This window comes from Epinephelus fuscoguttatus, linkage group LG6 (assembly GCF_011397635.1).
Source record: "Epinephelus fuscoguttatus linkage group LG6, E.fuscoguttatus.final_Chr_v1".
NCBI classification, from domain to species: domain Eukaryota; kingdom Metazoa; phylum Chordata; class Actinopteri; order Perciformes; family Serranidae; genus Epinephelus; species Epinephelus fuscoguttatus.
This window is the reverse complement of record NC_064757.1, coordinates 32,030,168-32,051,771: the sequence shown is the minus strand read 5'-3', so window position 1 is coordinate 32,051,771 and position 21,604 is coordinate 32,030,168. Positions and strand designations below refer to the sequence as shown.

The following is a 21,604-nucleotide window of genomic DNA, read 5'->3' as shown; positions in this document are numbered from 1 at the left end:
TACACTATGACTTTATTTATGGTATATTATTTTATGACTTATTACTCTTATTTGTCTATTTTATTATTACGATCTATCTATCTATCTATCTATCTATCTATCTATCTATCTATCTTTTATGACATACTATACTTTGATTTTTTGTGACATAATATACTCTGACTTATTTTTTATGGCATACCATGATTTTTTCAATGATATACTTTATTATGAGATCTTACTTGCATTTAAATAGTGTATGAACCAGGCATTGCCAGGATCATAGCATAAGCACAAGCGAGTATTTACATTGGTTGCCCTGTCAACGATCTTGCCGCAAAGCATGATGGTTTGATATAAAATGCAGGCAGAAACACCAGAAAGATGGGCCTGAATCAGCCAATTACAGCGGGCTGTGCATTAATACCGTCCAATGGGAACAAGTCAAGACAGCAGTCTCTTACCGCTACACACCCACATTACTTTTGTGTCAACCACTTCGCGGGAGTTGTCACTACAGGAGCAGTCGTCTCTTTAAAACTCGACAAACACTATACGGGAGACTAGTAGGTGAATTTAAATATTTCGCTTGCATACAATTAAATTATGTTTATTTTTTATAGTTTTAAGTTTTATCCAAGGGAAACATCTGTTTTTACTGTTAGATGGTGTTTCTGTTTTTTTGTTGCGGTATGAATGAGCGGCTAACGGTACCGTGCTTCACCGTTAGCGAAGCAACAGCTCAGCATCGCTGTAAATGCATGTGGCGATGTGTTTGCTAGCAAACCCTTCTGACATCTTACTTCTTAAATGTGAAGTCCTGTTAATACTAAACAGTTTATTATTATTGAAACGGTGTGTTCATTTCGGTATTATGCATGCTGAAGCAGTCCAGGCTTGCCTTTTTGCTGCTTACCAATGTTAGGTAGTTGGAGAAATGTGCCTTCATGCTGTAGCTTCATATTTCACAGGATTTCTATTAAAACCTCGGGTAAAATTGAGACGATAATCTCCAATGTCTTGCGTATCCATAGAAACTACGCAGAGCGCGCATCCATCGAGCTCACCGCTGATGGAAGTTGTTATGCAACACTTGTAGAAATGGCTAGTTCAAATATTATGTGTCAGTTATTATGTAATGATAACTCCGTCACTAACTAGCCATTTTTTATTCCTTTAACTGGGTGACCAGAGTCTGTATGCTCTCCATACATTATCGTTAGAGTCAATCGATGATGAGGACTGTTGGGATGCATTGTGTGTTTGCCAATGCGCCTGTGAAGATGATAAATCCTCTGCTGTGGTTTGGTTTCCCAGGGCAACCATGACTGAAAGAAAGGCAGTGATCAAAAATGCCGACATGTCGGAGGACATGCAGCAGGACGCCGTGGAGTGTGCCACACAGGCCCTGGAGAAGTATAACATCGAGAAAGATATCGCTGCATACATCAAAAAGGTAAAAACCACTGCTGGCGCATCCAACATCTGCATTTAATTTCATATAGCAGGGTCCCACTGAGTGCAACTTAAACCTACCTACTTTTGACTAAAATCCGGTGTGCAATTGACGTCAAGCAGTGGTTTAAAGCTATTTTGCACTCCCTAACCAACCATCCAGTGCATCATCCATATTACACACCCAGCCTGGTATGTGTGCAATTGTTTCCACTCTTCCTGAGGAAACCTGTTCCTCTTAGACGGTCTGTCATACCTACATTTTTTATCTCCATGATGGCATTCCTAATAAGCATAGGTTGGAACACACCTCAAACCATGATGTACAAATGTCATTGAAACACTTGGGTACAGCTGTTAATTATCCATCATACACTCCTGAGCCTTAAGGATTGTATACCTTCCAGTGTTGCTTGGACTTTTTACAGCAAAGTGGTCGCAACAAAACGGATGTATTTGCAAAATTTGCAATACGATAAAATGCAGTATTTTGCCCATAAGATAATTGGAAGGGGAAAAAGCCATCAAAGACGAGCAAAACTAAGATAGAAAATTGCACTATGTAATTGTAATTCAGCTGTTAAGACCAAAAAAATGTAGAATTATTATAAAGGCCAAAATGCCAGGCTTTTTATAACAAATCATCCAGCTCAAGTTAAGGGTACAAGCCTCATAGCATTCAGTGTATCTAGTGCTCAGAGCCTGACAATATAGACAGAAACTGAAATGTTTTTTGACTCAGAAATATCATTATTGAGAATGATGGTAAAGTATTTTGGGTGTGGTTAGTGACAACATGTAATATTTAGTCTTAGCCCAGAAGGGTGATAGATGTATGTTTTCAGTTACAGGTTTCTGTTCATTCCTCCCAGTTACAACGATCTAATGTGTGCAGAATCCCAACACTTAGTTGTGATTTAGCCTCTAAAAACTGTGAATGACAAGTGTAGTTTGTCACTTGTTTTTACTCTTGAACATCTACCATACTGTGCGCTTCATTGCACAATTTATATTTTTGTTTCTTGTCTTCACACCTCCCATGTTGGTCCACAAATGTTTGATGAACACAATGCGTCTTTGTCCCACACAGGAGTTTGACAAGAAATATAACCCAACCTGGCACTGCATCGTCGGGAGGAACTTTGGCAGCTACGTGACTCATGAGACCAAGCATTTCATTTACTTCTACTTGGGTCAGGTGGCCATTCTGCTGTTCAAGTCCGGCTGAGGGAATGCATTTTCTCCACGCCAGCTGACCATACATACAGTACTGACTGACTCGACAAAGGCACTTATCATTCCTTGGCAAGAGGCTGCTGCCTTTTTCTGTGCTGCTTTCTACTTTGTTGTTTTTGAGGATTAACAAAAAAACAAGATGTGGCCATGTTAGAGATAAAACACTTGTATTTATTTTTGTCTTGTTACATTAGACATGTCATTTTTTTAATTAAAGTTTAGCTGTTAAGCTGTCTGGGTCCAATGCCTGGTGTGGTCATTTCATTGCACTGCTTCACTATGTACTGATTAAACCAGGATATGTATTAATCTGATATGACCAGTTACTTGTTATGTTTTGATATGCAGAGAACTGGCAACCACATGTATACATGAATTTGCCTTGTCTTTATGCAAACATTACCAATGGGATGAAAGTAGGGCTGGATGATAGAGAAAATCAAGTATATTTTTGAGCACATAACTATTGTTAATGCAACTTATTGAATATTGAAGGGGAGACTTGATGCCTTTGCATAATCGTGACAGATTTGACAATTATCAGTAACGTTGATATGACTAAGGCAAATTATAGAACCACTAGAGCAGTCTGGTAAGTTAAATTACATCACTATAGCAGCCTTTTTAAACCAGGAAAAGACAGTTAATATTCTAAAGTCAGGATAAAATCTAGTCTCATGTCAGTATCAATATAATGCCCAGCCCTAGCCAGAGTAGTGTGACTGCATGTACGTATTTGACATTTCTCAGCCATCCTTTCTGCAAAGGCAAATAATGGAGTATAAAACACTGGCAAATCAATAAAAGTGCATCTCAAGCACACTTAAGATGTTAAGGTCAAATTCAGTAAAAGTCGAGTCACTGCATGATGCAGGCAGCTCCTGTGAGCTTTTTCAGAAGAGCATTACTCAGGAATATTTCTGATCATTTATTGTTAGTTGGTAGGGATAGTTCCACCTGCATGAGACACCACAAAGTCTGATAATGGTAAAATTAATGCATCATTTGATCTGTGGAAATAAAACATTTTGATCCATGTTGACAGTTGAAATTATTGACTTATCTAGCTTGTTAACAGCAAAGCTACTTACACAAATTTAATTTCAGCACAAACGAGGCATGAGAGGGCATAAGTCGATGGTACTCTTTATTACAACATATTTAGAAAACCAGCTTGTGTGGGTAGACACCATTAGACAAGCAGAAGGAAGAGCGCAAGTACCCTTTGAGCTGAGGTACTTTCTTGATAAGGGGCAGGAGCTGAGCATCAACAGCTTTCTGGTCCTCCTTCCTTTGCTCTGTCAGCTGGTACTTCTGCAGAGGCAAGAAGGAAATCAGTGAGTCAGGCATCATAAATCTGCGAGTCAAATTTCCACTGAAATGGTCAAAATGTCTACAGTAGTGTATTTTAACTTCTGTCCAAGTTAGTTTACCTCTTTCTCAGTGTCAAAGATCTCTCCCTCCTGGTGACGGGGCCTCCTCAGCTTCTTCTTCTTGAAGTAGGCATCATTGAGAGTTTTGGGGATCTTCATGCCAGAGATGTCGATTTTGGTGTTGGTGGCAATGCAGAACTTCTGGTGAGCCCTGCGCAGCGGTACTCTGTTCACGGCAAGAGGGCCTGCGCATATGCAAACAAGGAAAGATGTTAGAAAAAGAGTCAACAGTGCTGCTACATTGGATTATGGATGTATTTACTGTGATGTGCATACATGTTAAGTAACCACAATCTTAACCATAATGTCTTCCTTACCAGTGACAAGCAGGAGACCACTTGAGAGCTGCTTCAGGAACACCACGCGCTACAATACAAAAACAAGCATCTTAAGCATAAAGCTACTGTATTGGATGTTTGCACATGTATTCAGTTCAAGCAGTGAACCCATTAACTGTCACATGTGTGCCATTTGGACAAGACAATTTAATAGCTGCAATCCAATTTCATGCCAAGCTATTTAGACGGAGAATATAAATCTACTTGACACACTCCTAATTTTATCGGGAGGGCTCTCGGCCTGTCAGATTCACAGCTGAAACATTATTTAGGTCAGCTACTGCTCAAAGTGTGTGTGGGCACACTAGCATGCCTCCATAACTTGCACATGTAGCGTTTGAGTGTGGGAGGGAGGGACAATGTCTGTGGTACTGAGGGTGTGTGATTATAGTGATGTGTCAAGCACGCTTGTTTGAAATGCATTCTTAGTGCACATAAGGATGCACCACTGATTTGGGGGGAAACGTCTGCAGATGTGTGTTCTGTGAGTCTCTTAATGAAAACTGGACTGTGCTGCCATTAGGCTGCAAATTTACAACATTGTTAATAGTTAAAAAAAAAAACGACAAGTCCACTTCGATTACAATCAGTATAAATAATACCAATGTCTGTTTGAAATTGTGTAGTTATGTGTCACAACACGACATTAGCTGGCTAAATTAAAGATACAGGTGGCCTTTTCTCCAGTCAAGTCCATTTTCTGCACTAGAGTCTTCTGAGTCCATTATGAGGGTTGTAACGTCGTTTTACAATGTCATCCAAAATTGTTTGTTTTTGGGTGACTATACTGACTTTAACTTCCATTTTAAATATAAAAACATAAATCCGTCTTGATGCCACGATGACTAGCTGTGTACTGTGACACATAAGCAATAAATTAGTACAACTTTTTGTCTTATGGGGTTTTCAAAATGTGCTTACATCTGGCAGACAATGGAAATCAGGGCTGCGACAATAACAGCATCATCGGAATATGGCGGTCATGTGACACTACAGCGATGAGGTCTTCCCCTTTTTATTTACAGCCGATATGAAGTCATAGATAAAACGTGCTACTTGGTTGTACGAGTATGACGACTACAAGGAGAGGAAGAGAGACGATGCCTGGACACAGGCAAGACGTGTCCAGATAATCATAGTATCTGAAAATGCAGAGCAGTGATAGACATTTCATAGACGTGTATATAAGGTGGACCTGCAGATGCACATTCAACCCATGCTGGGCCATTCTTATCAGTCAGCGGTCCCATCACTCTGTTACTGTGAAGTCTAGTCTACAGTGATCATTCACTCCACCGATAAACCAAAGAACTGTACAGTAATGCAGTAACATTCATGATGTAAACGCGCATAATGCTCTGTACGTAAGGCACCAAGTACCAGCGGGTGTAGTATAAAGTCAAAGAAAAGACCAAGGGCTCATTTATGCTCAACGCTGATGCGAAGACTAATGGAGCATTCTGTCCATAGTCTGTGTACATTTTGTATTTGTGCACATTTTCCGAAAAGATCCAATGATTTTATAGTCCAACTGTAGTAATTCTAACAGCATGAAGTTTTAACAGTGTATATTCACATAAAACTAAAAATCTTCTTTGGCTGATAAAATGTGACTGTTTCACATTGGATCATAATTGGAATATAACAATTTCTGTTACAAACACTAGATGTAAACAAACCTTTTAGCTGTATTTTACAAATGACCCTGTTGTTTCGTGACAAGCCTACAAGATAACATACCAGTCAATTGACAGGAATAAATGCAAGCTCACATTCTGATGGTAGAGACTTCATTTTGTTTACATCTGGAGCACATACTGTGCGTCTGCAGATTATAATGACCATTACTTGTTTAATGATATGACCTCATCAGAGTCTACATTAGTCAATCAAGTTTTGTGCAACATATAAATATTTGAGAGTTGATCCTGTTTTAGTTCTAGAGGCAAACAGATACCTGCTCTTAAACCCCAACACTGGACTCCATAACAACATTACTTGCAGCCTGGATGACATTTCCAGGCTGCACCCACTCATGCAGGGTGCAGCAATACAGTAATCACCTATTCAGTTTTTCCAAAGCCCTATGAGCATTATGTTAAGTGACAGACACAATTTAATCCTGTGCTATGCGTGATTTTCTTCTTATCCATGCAAACACTCAAATCATCCTCAAGACATGCTAGAAATGGTTCTCACCTTTCCACGGTGGCGACCAGTGAGCAGAATGAGGACAGTTCCTGGGGTGATGGAGCTACGCAGCTTCCTCTTGTGCTGGCTGAAAGGCTTCTTCCCGTGGCTCTTCAGCTTACGGGGAACATCCTCTGTGGGGTAGTAGCGTGGCTATGGTAGGAAAACACCCATATTACTTTTTGCAGCAGAAATCCAGGGAAAGACATGCACATACAAAAAAACAAACAAGTGTATTACTTCTCATTTGAAAGCAATGACAACCCTTTTAATAAGAGATTGACAGTGCCAGTGTATCAGCTAATATGGCAAGTTGTGATGAAATGGGAACTGACCGCCTGTCCCTAAAATTAAGAAACTATGTGCACCATTTGTGCTCACAATATCTTTAAAACAGATATCTCAGTAAAAGTGTATGGAGTAATTTCTCATTCAGGCACACATTTTGAACTTCTCAAATTTGTGTGCTACATATTCTTCCATTTCTCCATCAGTATGACATTTACAAATCTGTCAATAATTGAGCAAAATAAAATCTGAGAGAACAAGAATTCACACCATTACTCACCATCTTGCGCAGCTTGACAACACGAGAGCCTCCATTTTTGTCTCCTCCAACTGTCTTGACAACAGTTGCCCGGGGCTTTGCCTTCAGCTTTTTCTCCACCTATAACAGCAGCAAAACATTATCAAAACTGGACATTGAACAGATAGGACGTATATTCTTTGTCACATTTATTTTGGTGTCACAGATCTGCCCTCACCTTGGTCTCAGTGGTCTTTGTCTTCCTCTTGTACATGGCCCTGCGGGCGAACATGGCAGACCGGGAGTAGCGGCCGATGCCCTTGGCCAGGGCCGGGTTCCGGCTCCCGTGCTTCTTCTTCTTGGCTGCCTTCTTGTCGCCCTCTGCCATCTGACAGAAAGTGAAGTAAAACGTATTGAGATATTTGTACAAACTGCAGCAATGTTATGTGTAGTGTCAGCTATGTTGGAGGACTATATTTGAGATAGTTCATTTTTATAACAGACTTTAGATCACAAATATTATTCCAGCATAGTTTGTACAGTGCTTTGCATACTGTGCAATATCAATCTGTTAACAGAGGACTGGTACTATATCAATGAATCTACAGCCTAATAGCAATGGTCCTAATCGAAATTACAGTATATTGATCATGAGCAGTAAAACATCACAACCATACTACAAGTCATTACTAAATGTGTTTGGTGGAGTGCTAAACACCACAGCACTCGGCAGTGCAAACCAGGCATGACAAGAAACGTTAGCTAGCAATTAGCAACATAGCACACAAGGGTGGCTTTACAAGTTAGCTAGCCACTTCTCATCCTCAAAACATCAATGTAATGATTTATAGAGAAATGTAAGTACGCGACAGCGGAACTTTATGGTCAAACAGCACAGAAGACTAACATATGATAACACGTTTCTTTAGCCAGCTAGCTAACATGTCAGACATCACGGAGGCTAGCCGGCGGCCTTGGACTACAGATACACCAAACTGTTCATTATTACAGAGACATGACAGATACATCGTAGCAATAACGATGTCTAACGCATCGTCTAAATACAAGGATTCATCTCCTGATATTTGGATATTGTATTTTTGACTCTGTAACACAGATGAAAGCAGATTTTATTCCAACAGTAACACGAAGGCAAGGGGTTCTTACCTTTGCTATGAAAAAAAGACCGACATCCGGGGATGTGACGTATATAAGGACGCTGCACGATGACGTTGACGTATTTGCGTCGCGTTTCAGAGAAGTTGTGGTCCTTGTAGTCCTAATACATTATGGCAAAATATTACATACACAAAGCAAATAAACGCCATCCATCTTTGAAGCATTCTGTAATGATTTTTTTGTTGTGTGGAAAATTCATTGAATATCTGAAATCTAAATATGCAAACGAACTGCTCAACTCTAAAAAATGTACAAACGGCAGACCCTGAAAATAATATAGTTCACTAATGAAGACCAACTTTGTTTTGTATTATTCATGTGTATTACTCATAATTCATAATTTATTTATTTATGGATTTATTATGTTAAGTATTTTATTTTTCCTTTTTTTGGGATGACATCCTTAATTCCTTTTTATTTTTTTTTAATTAATTTATTTTTTTTTGCTTTTTTCTCCACTCAGTTCCATTACTATTTACTTTGACAATACGATGGACTTGCCTTATTGTTATAATTACAAATTGTTCAATAAAGTTTTTTTTTCTTCTACTTATTTTTAAAGTCCTAAATATATTTCTCCTTAGCATCACTGTAAATTTGAAATAAAATCAACATAACATGTTTTAACAGCTACTTTCCAAAAGTTTGGACATATTTTTCAGTTGCTTTCATGAACAAATGTACTTTTTAATATAAGAAACCAGAATCAGAGCAGCCAATGTAAAATGAACACATACAAAGGATCTGACTACGATTTTTTTCTTCCTTGCAGTTTACCTACACAGAAATAGACATACAGCTAAAAACAAGGACATCAAAGCTGAAATGAAGTCTAACACAATGAAATTGTAAACAGTTAAAAATTAATTCAGTGATGCAGAGCGTAAAGGGTGCTGGAATAAATATGGAATTATCAGTGGTTGCTTGATATGCATTAGGTAGCTGGATATCACAGTAGGCTATATACAGTGTATAAATCAATGTTTATATTAATAGTGATGATATTAACATGTTAAATAACAGTGAGTATTTTAACAAAGAAATGTATAATTTCTTGGTAAAGTGGATTCTTGTGTTGTGGATTGTTCATGACTCTATGGACTTATGTTTACTGCTTATCATGTTAATATATGTATACGCTGATAAATACAGAACTCCTGCGACATTAAGGAAAATATCCGACATAAAATACTACTAAAAATGACAGCCTTGAACATTTCTCAATTAATTTAAAAAACCCTAAATAATCATTAAACAATCTCCACACCAGCAGAGCATAAAAAGATTTTCTGGAAGATATTGTGAGACACATTTGATGCTCTCTATTACTTTATTTTTCACAGTGTCCCTGCTTTAAATAACACATCAACTCCACACTTTTGTCTGCATAAAAGCGAAAGTTGTTAAGGGGTTGTTATGATCCAAAAATTGTGATTAACATGTAGTTTATGACAAGTACAATTATCCGCTATTCAATAACTCTTGTCTATTGAATCTTATCAGTTCGTCTAAAACCATTTTTAAAATGTCTAACAAAACAATCAAAAGGGAACTACTTTCATTAAAAAAAAAAAAAGAAAAAAAAAGAATGCTGATTGTGGTGGTATATTTAATAAAGACAAACATTAAAAAATACTTTAAAAACTGAAACTTTGATAACAGGTGTATCTTTATATATTTTCTCATATTCTATTGTAGATTGTCTTACTTTCATTTATGTCTTTACATAACCATGTTTGTTGTTATGAACCAAATCACCAAGTAAAATTCCTTGTGTGCAAACCTACTCAGCAAAAAACATTTCTGAATTTGATTTATTAGAAGAAAAACTACCATTAAAACACTTTACTAACTAAATTCAAACTAGTAGTGGCTATCTATTGAATCTGAATTCCCTGCTAATCTAAAAAACATAACTTATTTTGCTGTCAAGGACTGATGATGAAAAATTCAAAAGACAAAACTTCACTTTTTCTTATTAATTTATTGAGATTCTTTGATGAAGAAATACAAAATCAGTTTTGCAGGAGCCATCACAGGTCAGACATCTTTATTGTAAATACCGATTCCTGATAATGGAGTGATAGAGAACATTTCAAAGGCAAACATTGGAATTCAGAGGCCCTTAAAACTTTACTATAACTCCACACAAACTGTACTGAATTATGAGTTAATGATATGCTACACGTGTTAATGTGACTGAGGACCTGGCTCTGTATCTCAGGCACATTCACAAACAGTCTGTTGCACTCTGGTAGGCCTACAACAAGCACAGAAACATGGATTCACTCTTTATCTTCACAGGGCTTCTAAGGCAACACTGGACTCAGACATTTATTGTACAACAGTTGTATAAATAGACTGAAAGAAGTAACAACAGTAAGCAGCAAAAAAAAGAACGATGTTGAGTTTTCTTTGTGTGCCGTGAAAATGAAGCAGCAGCGCCTCATGTTAAGAGAACATTTGCCATTTATGTGAACGGTAAAGGTTTAACAATAAAAAATTTCTTTTTGGCACGTGTGACCTGTGTTTTATGTTATATGAGTGCACGGTAGCGTTACTGGCAGCTTCCCCAGTTAGTACTTTTCAAGGATGATGGCGATGCCCTGACCACCACCGATGCAGGCAGAGCCGACGGCGTACTTTCCTCCTCGTCGCCTGTCGAAAACAAAGTCCATTAGTCAAAGCTGTTTAATGTGCAGACGTCTTGCCTGATATATATACACATAATTACTAAAGGATAAAATTACCTGAGCTCATGAACCAGGTGGGCGGTGATACGTGCTCCAGAAGCACCCAGTGGATGTCCGATGGCAATAGCCCCACCGTTAACGTTGCTTTTTGCTGGATCCAGTCCAAGAGCCTTGGCAACAGCCAGGTACTGAGGGGCAAAGGCCTCATTCACCTGTGCAAAGCAAATTACATCAGTGACACAACTGAGTAAAAACTACCTGAATAAATCAAAACATGTGAAATGAAGTTTTGAGTATTTCCGTCTTAAGCTACTTTACACTTAGGCTACATCAAATTTCAGAGGGGAGATTGGGTATTTATTACTCCCCTGCATTCATCTGATGGCAAGAGTTACATGCCAGATTAAGCTTTAACATAAAAAAAGTCTGATAAGCTTAAAACACAACATGTTGTTAAAGATTAAACAGGTTTTTTCCAACCTTTCTTGTCTTGTTGCTACTTACAAAAACACAGCGTCTAGTTAGGGCACTTGGTCAAGTTTCAGATGTCTATGAGTAGTCCGCAAATACACCAAAGAGACATTAACCCTTTTAAACTTCTCACATGGTTTTATTTAAATATATAATGAGGCCCAAAGAGCTCAAATGATCAAATATAGCCCCTTAAAAAACAGCAAATTTAGAGAAAAGTCTGAGTGTTTTCTTCTTGCCTCTCCCAGGGGCCCTGACACACCAAGCCAACAGTCGGCTGACAATCAGTGTCAGGATATTGCTGAGCGTCTATCACCCTGGTTTTTGCATTGCGTCCCAAAGTGCTGGAACTAGCCTGCCCTTGTCGGCAATTTTTCAGCCAAGTCAGCATGTTCAATTGGTGTCGGAGCCGGCCAATGAGTGAAATTAGTCTGATTAACAGTTCAGCTCAGTGCACGAGAGGAGAAATGGAAGTGAGGAAGCAAAGAAATGGTTAGAGTCAAGAAGGGGTCAGATCAAAACAAACTTGTTATATAAAGGGTAAGACAATTTTTTAAAGCCATTGAGCTCTTTAGTATAAACAGTTTATAACTGTTTGTTTCCGTCTTCCAATTTCCCTTTGTAAATGGTATGATATGGGGACTTATCTCACGCATGTGCAGAACATATGTGCGAGTTGACCGCAGTCTTTGCAGTGTTCAAATGCAACTCTTTGGCTGGGACACAAGCAACCTTTGTCACCATTAGTTTTTTAATGTCTGTCAGTACGTTTACACTTGAAAAAAACGAATTATGGCCTTAATCTGACTATAACTGGACAACTGAAGTGCATGTAAACGCGTTAATATCGGAGTTCTCCAACTCCGATTAAGACACCCAGATAATGCGACTGAAATTCACCGTATGCTATTGTTGTAGCCCTCCAACAGCATACGGTGTTCTTGTCTGCCTCTCAAAATCACCATGACCATGAAGGATAGCGTGTACCTTATCTGCACAATCAGTAACGCGTACATTACATACGAGATGAACAAAGCTGTACGATTATCTATCTTGCTGTTGTTCGAAAATGCCGGTCTGCTGCCTGACTCCAGTTGTTTGTTATTAAGTGACATAATAGGTCAACCGGAAAGGGGGCCGTATTAAACCCGCTAAAACGACGCATATTGCCACCTAGTGTTGAGGAGGAGGACACGTTCCCGTCAGTAATTCGATTTTCTCAGTTGCATGTAAACTGGGACAAGGACAGAAGTCCGATCAGACGCCAAAATCGAATTTTGAGCATAGCTTGATTAAGCTGTGCATGTAAACATACTGTGTGTAGTGTGTCTGGGCCCTTAATCATCTCACAACTTCTCAGACCTATCTTGTGACCATTTGGAGGGACCCGACCCCTAGGTTGGGAATCAAACTAGATCCACTTCCCCTTGCTACAACAGTAAAATGCTGCATACACATTAATACATCAGTTTTAATCTAATATTGTCATATATGATAACGCTGTATATCAGTAGCAGGAGACGCTTTTTCCTCAGAGAGAGTACTGTTGCTTTTGATACTTCGAGTACATTTTTTAATAATTCTGTGCTTTTACATTAGTAAACTTTTAAATGCAGGACTTATACTGTGTACGTCCTCCACCACTGATGGAATGTAAGACAAGGAGCGTTTTTTTATTCACTGATAACAAACCTCCACAAGATCCATGTCGTTGAGAGTCAGCCCGGCTTTTTCAAGAGCTCCTGTGATTGCTGGAACGGGACCTAAGATGATTTAAGGAAACCAGAAACACTTACTAAAAACAAACCGTGTTTGGAGCCATAATAGTTTATTTAGTTATTAATTCATTTAAATTCAAATGGATTATATTACAGTTTTGTTACAGTGGTGTCACTTACCGATTCCCATAATGCTCGGGTCACAGCCTGACACGTGATAGGCTACAATTCTGGCCAGTGGAGTGAGCTTGTGTTCTTTCAGGGCATCTTCACTTGCAATCACCACAGCAGCAGCACCATCAGATACACCCTGGAGATCAAGAGGAGAGTGATGGATTTAGTAACAGTGGCTTCATTCTCATCGTCAAAGTAAAAGTAGTTGCATGATATTCATTTTAGGAGTGTAAATCACAAGTTTCATCACAATCCAATACTTCAGGTGACAGTACAATATTTGCTGATATCACAAAGCCTGCCATGATGTGATTTTGATTAAGTTTATTTCAGGGGCCTGAGATCGATATCACACAATTTCAATAAGTATCCTCATAGTCTTTTTCTTAGGTGCTTACCATTAGCTGCCTGGTGCTAGGCTGCTCACACTGTTTGAATGTTTGGGAAGTGCTTGGACAGAAATGGTGACACAGACACAGAATGCAGCAGCACGTGTACTAACAGGAACTAAGAAACAAGACCATATTTCTCCTGTTTTAGCTTCTCTGCACTGCCTCCCTGTAAAATCCAGAACTGAATTCAAAATCCTAGTGTTAACTTATAAAGCTCTAAATGCAACTCTTTGGCTGGGACACAAGCAACCTTTGTCACCATTAGTTTTTAATGTCTGTGTACGTTTACACTTAAAAAAAGTAATTATGCTTAATCTGACTATAACTGGACAACTGAAGTGCATAGTAAGCGACTTAGGCTCTAGTTCTCTCTCTCTCTCGCTCTCTCTCTCTCTCTCTCTCTCTCTCTCTCTCTCTCTCTCTCTCTCTCTCTCTCTCTCTCTCTCTCTCTCTCTCTCTCTCTCTCTCTCAATTCAAATTTGCTTTATTGACATGAAAGTTATAATAACAATATTGTCAAAGCACTTAGAGAATTAATAACATAAAATAAAATAAGTGTAAAAATAGTATAACAACAATAATAGTAATAGTATTAGTAGTAAAAGTAGTAGTAAATAATAGTAATAATAAATAATAACAAGTGATATATAAAATTTAACATTAAACTATATACATGTATGTGTGTCTGAGGGGGTTGAAGTGTTACATTGTTGTGTTTATGTGTGTGTGTGTGTGTGTGTGTGTGTGTGTGTGTGTGTTCATGTGTGTGTGTGTGTGTGTTCGTGTGTGTGTTCGTGTGTGTGTGTGTGTTACTGTTGCTTGATACTTCCAGTACATTTTTAATAATTCTGTGCTTTTACATTAGTAAACTTTTAAATGCAGGACTTATACTGTCGTCCTCCACCACTGATGGAATGTAAGACAAGGAGCGTTTTCTATTCACTGATAACAAACCTCCACAAGATCCATGTCGCTTGAGAGTCAGCCCGGCTTTTCAAGAGCTCCTGTGATTGCTGGAACGGGACCTAAGATGATTTAAGGAAACCAGAAACACTTACTAAAAACAAACCGTGTTTGGAGCCATAATGTTTATTTAGTTATTAATTCATTTAAATTCAAATGGATTATATTACAGTTTGGTCTGATTACAGTTGGTGTTTTGGTCTAGAGCCTCAGGACCAGCCTGACACGTGATAGGACTCTTCTCTGGGCAGCTGAGGAGCTTTGTGTTATGTCTGTGGCATCTTGACTTGCAGGTGGTTGTAAAATTTAATTGATCTCAGATTTTTAAAGATCAAGAGGAGAGTATTGGAGTTCTGCTCTGCAGGCGTGGCTTCATTCTTTCTCTGGACCTGTTGCATGATATTCTTACAGAACTCAGTGTAAAACAAGTTTCTATGACTGTTTGTCCCATTTGACAGAAATTTTGATTTAATTTAGGACCCCAGATTTCACTTCCATGATGTGATTGGTTCAATTACAAATTGGAATATTTTTAGCCAGATCGATATCATGTTCAATAAGTATCCTCATAGTTTCTTCTATGGTGCTACCATTAGCTGCCTGGTGCTGGGCTGCTCACACTGTTTGAATGTTTGGGAAGTGCTTGGACAGAAATGGTGACACAGACACAGAAAGCAGCAGCACGTGTACTAACAGGACCTAAGAAACAAGACCATATTCTCTCTCTCTCTCTCTCTCTCTCTCTCTCTCTCTCTCTCTCTCTCCAGAACTCTCTCTCTCTAGTGTCTAACTCTCTCTCTCTCTCTCTCTCTCTCTCTCTCTCTCTCTCTCTCTCTCTCTCTCTCTCTCTCTCTCTCTCTCTCTCTCTCTCTCTCTCTCTCTCTCTCTCTCTCTCTCTCTCTCTCTCTCTCTCTCTCTCTCTCTCTCTCTCTCTCTCTCTCTCTCTCTCTCTCTCTCTCTCTCTCTCTCTCTCTCTCTCGTGCTGCTGGTCCTGCCAGATGCCTCCTGCTGCTGCTATTATCATTAGTCATACTTCTACTGTTATTATACACATGATTATTGTCACATATGTATACTATCAGACATTTATATATACTTTCAACATATTGTACCACAATAACCAGAATTATAATTATAATATTATTATAATATCATTACTTTCATTAATGTTGTTGTAAGCTACTGTCATTACCGTCTGTCCTGCATCATTCTCTGTCTCTCTGTCTGTCTGTCTCTCTCTCTGTCTTACTGTGTCATATGGATTTCTGTTAATTTATTATGTTGATCTGTTCTGTACGACATCTATTGCATGTCTGTCCGTCCTGGAAGAGGGATCCCTCCTCAGTTGCTCTTCCCGAGGTTTCTACCGTTTTTTTCCCCATTAAAGGTTTTTTTTTGGTGAGTTTTTCCTTATCCGCTGTGAGGTCCCAAAGGACAGAGGGATGTCATATGCTGTTAAGCCCTGTGAGGCAAATTGTGATTTGTGATATTGGGCTTTATAAATTTGATTGATTGATTGATTGATTGAGACGTGCCATTGGAATTTAAAAGAAAGGCACACCTTAACAATGACAATATGTATCAATGTTTTCACTTAGCGTCGATGAGATTGGATCATTGATCACTGAATCAACATATCAATCCAGATCTGTGTATCGTTACACCACTTATTTATATTAAGATGTATTTTATTGTAAATCAAAGTGTCGAACTCTATTCATAACTCCTTAACAACTAAATGGGTGTTAATAGCATTTCACGTAACAGTAACTGGACATGTTAAAGATAAAATAATAAACTATTCAAAATATTTAAAGGTATACTTTGCAGGACTGTCTGATACTGTTTGTAAACACGCTCACTAGTGAAAGGAAAAGGAAAAGCCAACCCCCGATTCACTCTTGTTTGGCGTTTCACCTCACTTTATTTGCTTATTTTTCAGCACAGTGTCTGTTGGAGGCATATATATTTTTGTTTGTTTATTCTATCCATATCTAAACAAGGTGAAAATACATATACACATGCAGTTATTAAACTGAACACAGGGTGAAGGATTCATGTGTGAAGGGAATATAGGTAAGCTCCAGGTAATAAATATCAGGTGTGGAATGAGGAAGCAAATATTTTTTGACTGTGTTGGGGAAGCATGTTAAAAAGCATGAAGTATCAGCGTGAAAAACTGAATTGCTTGAATGGAATAATGTTTACATATGGACAATGCTGTCGCCCTTCTGTGTTACGGTGAGCGTGTGTATATTGTATTGAGAATAAATGGATCGCCAAATCTAAAGACATAAAGCACACATAAAAGAACACGTGCATGCGTTTGCCCCTCAGTGGCTTGATAAGACATTCTGTTTTGTTAAAAAGTCACTACAGTCTCTTGGATGCCTGCTGCTGTGTCCTGGTATGTGGCTGCTAACTTTTTATGAAGCCACAACCTCACCTGAGCGCTGTGGGGATTCATGCCCATAAATATCCCAAATACAGAAAATAAGTAGAAAGATCCTGCATGGAATATCTTTAAAGTAAAACAGAATATTTGTTCTATGTCACTAGCAATATTAACATAAAAATAAACTGATCACCTCAGATCCTGAAAAAGAGTTAACACCTCAGGCGTAAACTCACCGAGGCATTGGCAGCAGTAACAGTCCCTCCCTTCTTAAAAACTGGAGGCAGTTTGGCCATCTGTTCCAGTGTGGTCTGTGGACGAGGGTGTTCATCCTGAGCCATGGGCACTTTGCCTTTCTTAGCTTTCACATCGATGGGAGCAATCTCTGCCGTGAAGTGACCGGCCTCATGAGCTGTAAATAGAAAACAAAATAACTATTAAGCAAAGTTAACTTCTTAACTCCAGCCTTTCTTCTTAAAAGCAAAATATTTCAATGTTTTCATATGCAGGGTGAGCAGACTGAGGGAATATTAAAAAGATATAAAAGAATTTGACCCGTCTTACCTGCCTTCCACTTTTGTTGTGTCTGGTGTGCGTAGCTGTCAACTTCCTCTCGTGTGATCTGGTATTTCTCGGCCAGGTTTTCTGCTGTGATGCCCATTGGGGTTTTGATGTGCAGGTCAGTCAGACCTGCCCACAAGGTGTCCTCCAGCTGTCAGGCAGAGGATGAGGAGAGGTTTTTATGCTTGTGTCACAAGCTTCGGGGGCGTCATAACAAGCTGTCTTTGTGGCCATCACATGTACACTTATGTCAAGTGTCGGGGATTATAAAGTAGAGAAAATCATCCATAAGCCAACCTTGAGATCGACTCCAAACTTTGTACCGAATCTTATGTTGCGAACAGCATACGGGGCTTGGCTCATGCTCTCTGAGCCTCCACACAGGACCACCTCCGACTCCTTGAGGCAAATCTCCTGCAAACACACAAGGTAACAGGGTTATATCTTGGAACAACAAGACAAAAGTCAAGACACATTATGTTTAACTGATATATGACATTACACTTTTACTAATGTTGGGACCATGCTCGCTGTCACTATACAACAGTGTACAATATTTTGCATTATTCTACGTTTGTGTTTCTGCCAGAATGCTTTTCATTCTCAGTGGTGTGCTTACTTGAGCACCGTTGATAATGGCCTGGAAACCAGATCCACATAGTCTGTTCACAGTAAGAGCAGGAACTGGGATGGGAACACCGCACCTCAGACCCACATGGCGAGCAATGTAGGGTGCATCGGCTGAACTCTGAAATGAAAGGGGTAGGTTAAGAGAAATTAAAAGGTGAGGACCAAACCAAGGAAACTGGGCAGCACACAAATAAGCTTGCTCTGTTAAATGTGGGTGTTGATCTGTTGGATTGTAGGCACCTGCATAACATTTCCCATGATGACACTGTTTATAAGTTCTGGTGCCACGCCCCCTGCAGCGAGGGCAGCTTTGGCAGCATGCTCAGCCAAGTCTGTTGCGCTGTGATCCCTCAGCACGCCACCATACGTACCAAACGGAGTGCGCTTGGCAGCTACTACAAATACACCTGAGGAGAAACAGAGTATTTTAGTACAAGGACAAGGACGTCAAACTGGAGCTGCAATAATTAATCAGTTAGTTTTAAACCATTAAATCAATCACCAACTTATTTGATAATTGATTAATTGGTTTGAGTATTTTTTTAAGAGAAAAAGGCAAGATTTTTCTGATTCCAAATCTTCAATATGAATATTTTCTGTATTTATTTAACTCCTCTATAAACGGTAAACTAAATATCTTTGGGTTGTGTTATATAAATAAAGCTGTCTTGCCTTGCCCTGCCTTGATTGATATTTTTCACCATTTTATGACATTTTATACACCAAACAATTGACAAATTATTCGACAATGAAAATTGGAGGAACAAATGCACATGATGTAAATAATGCGGGGCATGTGTCCCCTGCATCCCCTCCGAAGTCTACACCTATGCTACCCACCGCTGAGCCACAGCCAGAAAACTAACATCAGATGGATCAAACTGGACTGGAGGGGCTAGGGAAAGCACTACCTCTGGATATTCAGTTCTCAAAGTAGAGTAAAAGCTCTTTGTAATGAATATTTTTCTCACAAATGGGCATTTTCAACTGATTAACATCAGGGTTTTGGGAGAATTATTATGATTTTTTTTTAACCAAATAGAAACTATGCCTATTCATTTTTTACATAATTCAACAACATTGAAACACGGGTGTGGTGAATGTGTTTTCAAGGCAAGGTAAACAACATTTGTCTTCTTCAAAAAAAAACATGCTGTATTAAAGAAGACTTAAGGATTTAGTGGAATCTGGTGGCTGCAGTTGCAGATTGCAACAAACTGACACTTCTCCCATGTGTCAAGTGTGTAGGAGAATTACTGTGGCACAAAAATGCAAAAACCTAAATGGCCCTATCTAGAGCCAGTGTTTGGTTTCTGTTCTGGGCCACTGTAGAAACAACATCGTAGACAGTGGGAGAGGACCCACTTTGCATGTAAAGGATCATTCTAAAGTAATGAAAACACAACAAGAAAACATATTTATTATATTATATTCCATTTCTGCCAATATATCCCCCTAAGGGGCGTCGGTGGCTTGGTGGTAGAGCAGGCGCCCCATATGCAGGGCTGTTGCCGCAGCAGCCCGGGTTCGAATCCAGCCTGTGACCCTTTGCTGCATGTCACTCCCTCTCTCTCTCCCCCTTTCACGCTTGTCTGTCCTATCAATTAAAGGCTTAAAAAAAAATGCCCAAAAAATATCTTTAAAAAAAAAAAAATATATCCCCCTAAATCCTACACACTGGACCTTAAATTGTTTACATCTTTCGTAACTTTCTTCATCTGCAAACACTTAAAAAAGAGAAAAAAGTAATGGACATTTACTTTTTTTATTACCCTGGACTGTTTACTTTATCTAAACCAGAATTGACGATAACTGATTTAAAAGACATGCAAATGTATCTCAACATTCTGAGTGATGGAAATTGCTGCAATAATACAATAATGTATTCATAATAAACAAGCAACTAGTGGTGTGTGGGTAGGTCAGATAGTTATCTTAATATTCTTAAAAGATAAGGCTATTAGTTTATTCAGACATTGAACTGTGGACTTCCCTCTGCTACGTGTCAGGGGACGCAGGATGCCTTGACCCGCCATGGCATTTCCTACTAACCTTGTAACACCTGACTTGTGCCAGAGTAGTTTGTTTAATGTTGTGCAATTTGTTAAACAAACGTTAAACAACTTTAAACAACAGGTTAAACAAAGCATGTTTACACAACTAACTGCTTTGGGTTTTGTGGTACTTGTATGTGGTACTTGTATTTTATTTGAATTTTCCATTTCATGCTATTTTATACATCCACTCCACTAAATGTCAGGGAGTAATATTGTACTTTTTACTTTGCTTTACATTATCTGAGATCTTTTTCAAATACTGTTTTATATCCCACATGTATAATAAGATTTACATAGATTCAGCTACACTTAAGTAGTAAAAGTGTGGGGAACCTAACCTACCAGACTGCAGCTTGCACGTTAATGATTCAATCTTTATAATCCAATAAAGCAGGCTACTGCTTGATAATATGACATTGTTAATAATCTACCTTCCTTGATTTAATGCCATTAATTTTACAGAACACAATGCCAAGACTTCTAAATGGAAAAAACCTTACTTTATTTCCACTGAAATATGTCCGTTATTAATTCATATTTCTACTTCTGATACATTTTGCGATATTTTTACTTGAACAAAGTGTCCAAATGTTGGACTTTTTCACGCGAGTAACGTATTTTACCACTGTTATGTTACTATTTTAACGTAAGTAAGGAGTTCTTCCGACACTAATGAAGTAATTAATTTCGATTATTATAATTTGCACTGAAATAAATTGAAAGGTAAAGATGGGGATGCCATCAACGAACAGCTGTTGATGATCATGGCACCGTCTTGTCACCTTTCGCCTATTTTGCAGTGCCGTTGTGATCACAAAACGTTTTAAAACTGTCCTCACATTAAGAATTGGCATAAAGTCAACTTTAAGGTGGAGACATTCATTTTAGATCAGTAATGATCCCACACTGAGTCATAGATAGGCCAAAAGTAGCCCAAACATTCACAATAAAAGCAGCACAGCTCAGGTCCACATTCATCCATTCTTGCTTATTTTTTGCTTCCTGCTGTGAAGTGAAATGTGTTTGTTTACCTCTGATAAGCGCCATGATGCTGAATCAATTCACCACTGTCAGGATCAAACTTCAATCTTCGTGTGGCTCTGGCTCAGTGTGTGGTGATCAGCATATAAAAACCTGAGTCCTGCGACCTTTCCCCTAAATAGCAGCACCGACTAACTTTCCACTCGTGCAGTCAGATTCGACAAAAAAAAGTT

The 21,604-nt window shown here is 38.7% G+C and overlaps 3 protein-coding genes across 4 annotated transcripts; 1 reads left to right on the top strand and 2 right to left on the bottom strand.

Moving 5' to 3' along the window:
- The first annotated feature begins 395 nt into the window (after nt 1-395).
- Nucleotides 396-2,914, top strand: dynll1 (dynein, light chain, LC8-type 1). 2 transcript variants are annotated; one of them, XM_049578171.1, is made up of 3 exons: nt 396-545; nt 1,297-1,435; nt 2,525-2,914. In XM_049578171.1, the coding sequence occupies exons 2-3, from the start codon at nt 1,304-1,306 to the stop codon at nt 2,660-2,662; spliced, it is 270 nt and encodes an 89-aa protein (XP_049434128.1). In that variant the 5' UTR covers nt 396-545; nt 1,297-1,303; the 3' UTR covers nt 2,663-2,914. The 2 variants fall into 2 exon arrangements, with proteins under 2 accessions (XP_049434128.1, XP_049434129.1); XM_049578172.1 differs by having other exon boundaries at nt 439-549.
- Nucleotides 2,915-3,804: 890 nt separating this feature from the next.
- Nucleotides 3,805-7,581, bottom strand: rpl6 (ribosomal protein L6). Its single transcript, XM_049578170.1, has 6 exons — nt 7,396-7,581; nt 7,200-7,298; nt 6,641-6,784; nt 4,421-4,469; nt 4,104-4,288; nt 3,805-3,984 (listed from the first exon to the last, which is right to left on the bottom strand). The coding sequence occupies exons 1-6, from the start codon at nt 7,543-7,545 to the stop codon at nt 3,832-3,834; spliced, it is 780 nt and encodes a 259-aa protein (XP_049434127.1). The 5' UTR covers nt 7,546-7,581; the 3' UTR covers nt 3,805-3,831.
- Nucleotides 7,582-10,300: 2,719 nt separating this feature from the next.
- acaa2 (acetyl-CoA acyltransferase 2) lies at nt 10,301-21,567 on the bottom strand. The gene is made up of 10 exons (XM_049579269.1): nt 21,422-21,567; nt 18,574-18,740; nt 18,323-18,451; nt 18,001-18,117; nt 17,707-17,854; nt 17,379-17,554; nt 13,399-13,528; nt 13,193-13,263; nt 11,087-11,241; nt 10,301-10,994 (listed from the first exon to the last, which is right to left on the bottom strand). The coding sequence occupies exons 1-10, from the start codon at nt 21,435-21,437 to the stop codon at nt 10,913-10,915; spliced, it is 1,191 nt and encodes a 396-aa protein (XP_049435226.1). The 5' UTR covers nt 21,438-21,567; the 3' UTR covers nt 10,301-10,912.
- Nucleotides 21,568-21,604: the final 37 nt, after the last annotated feature.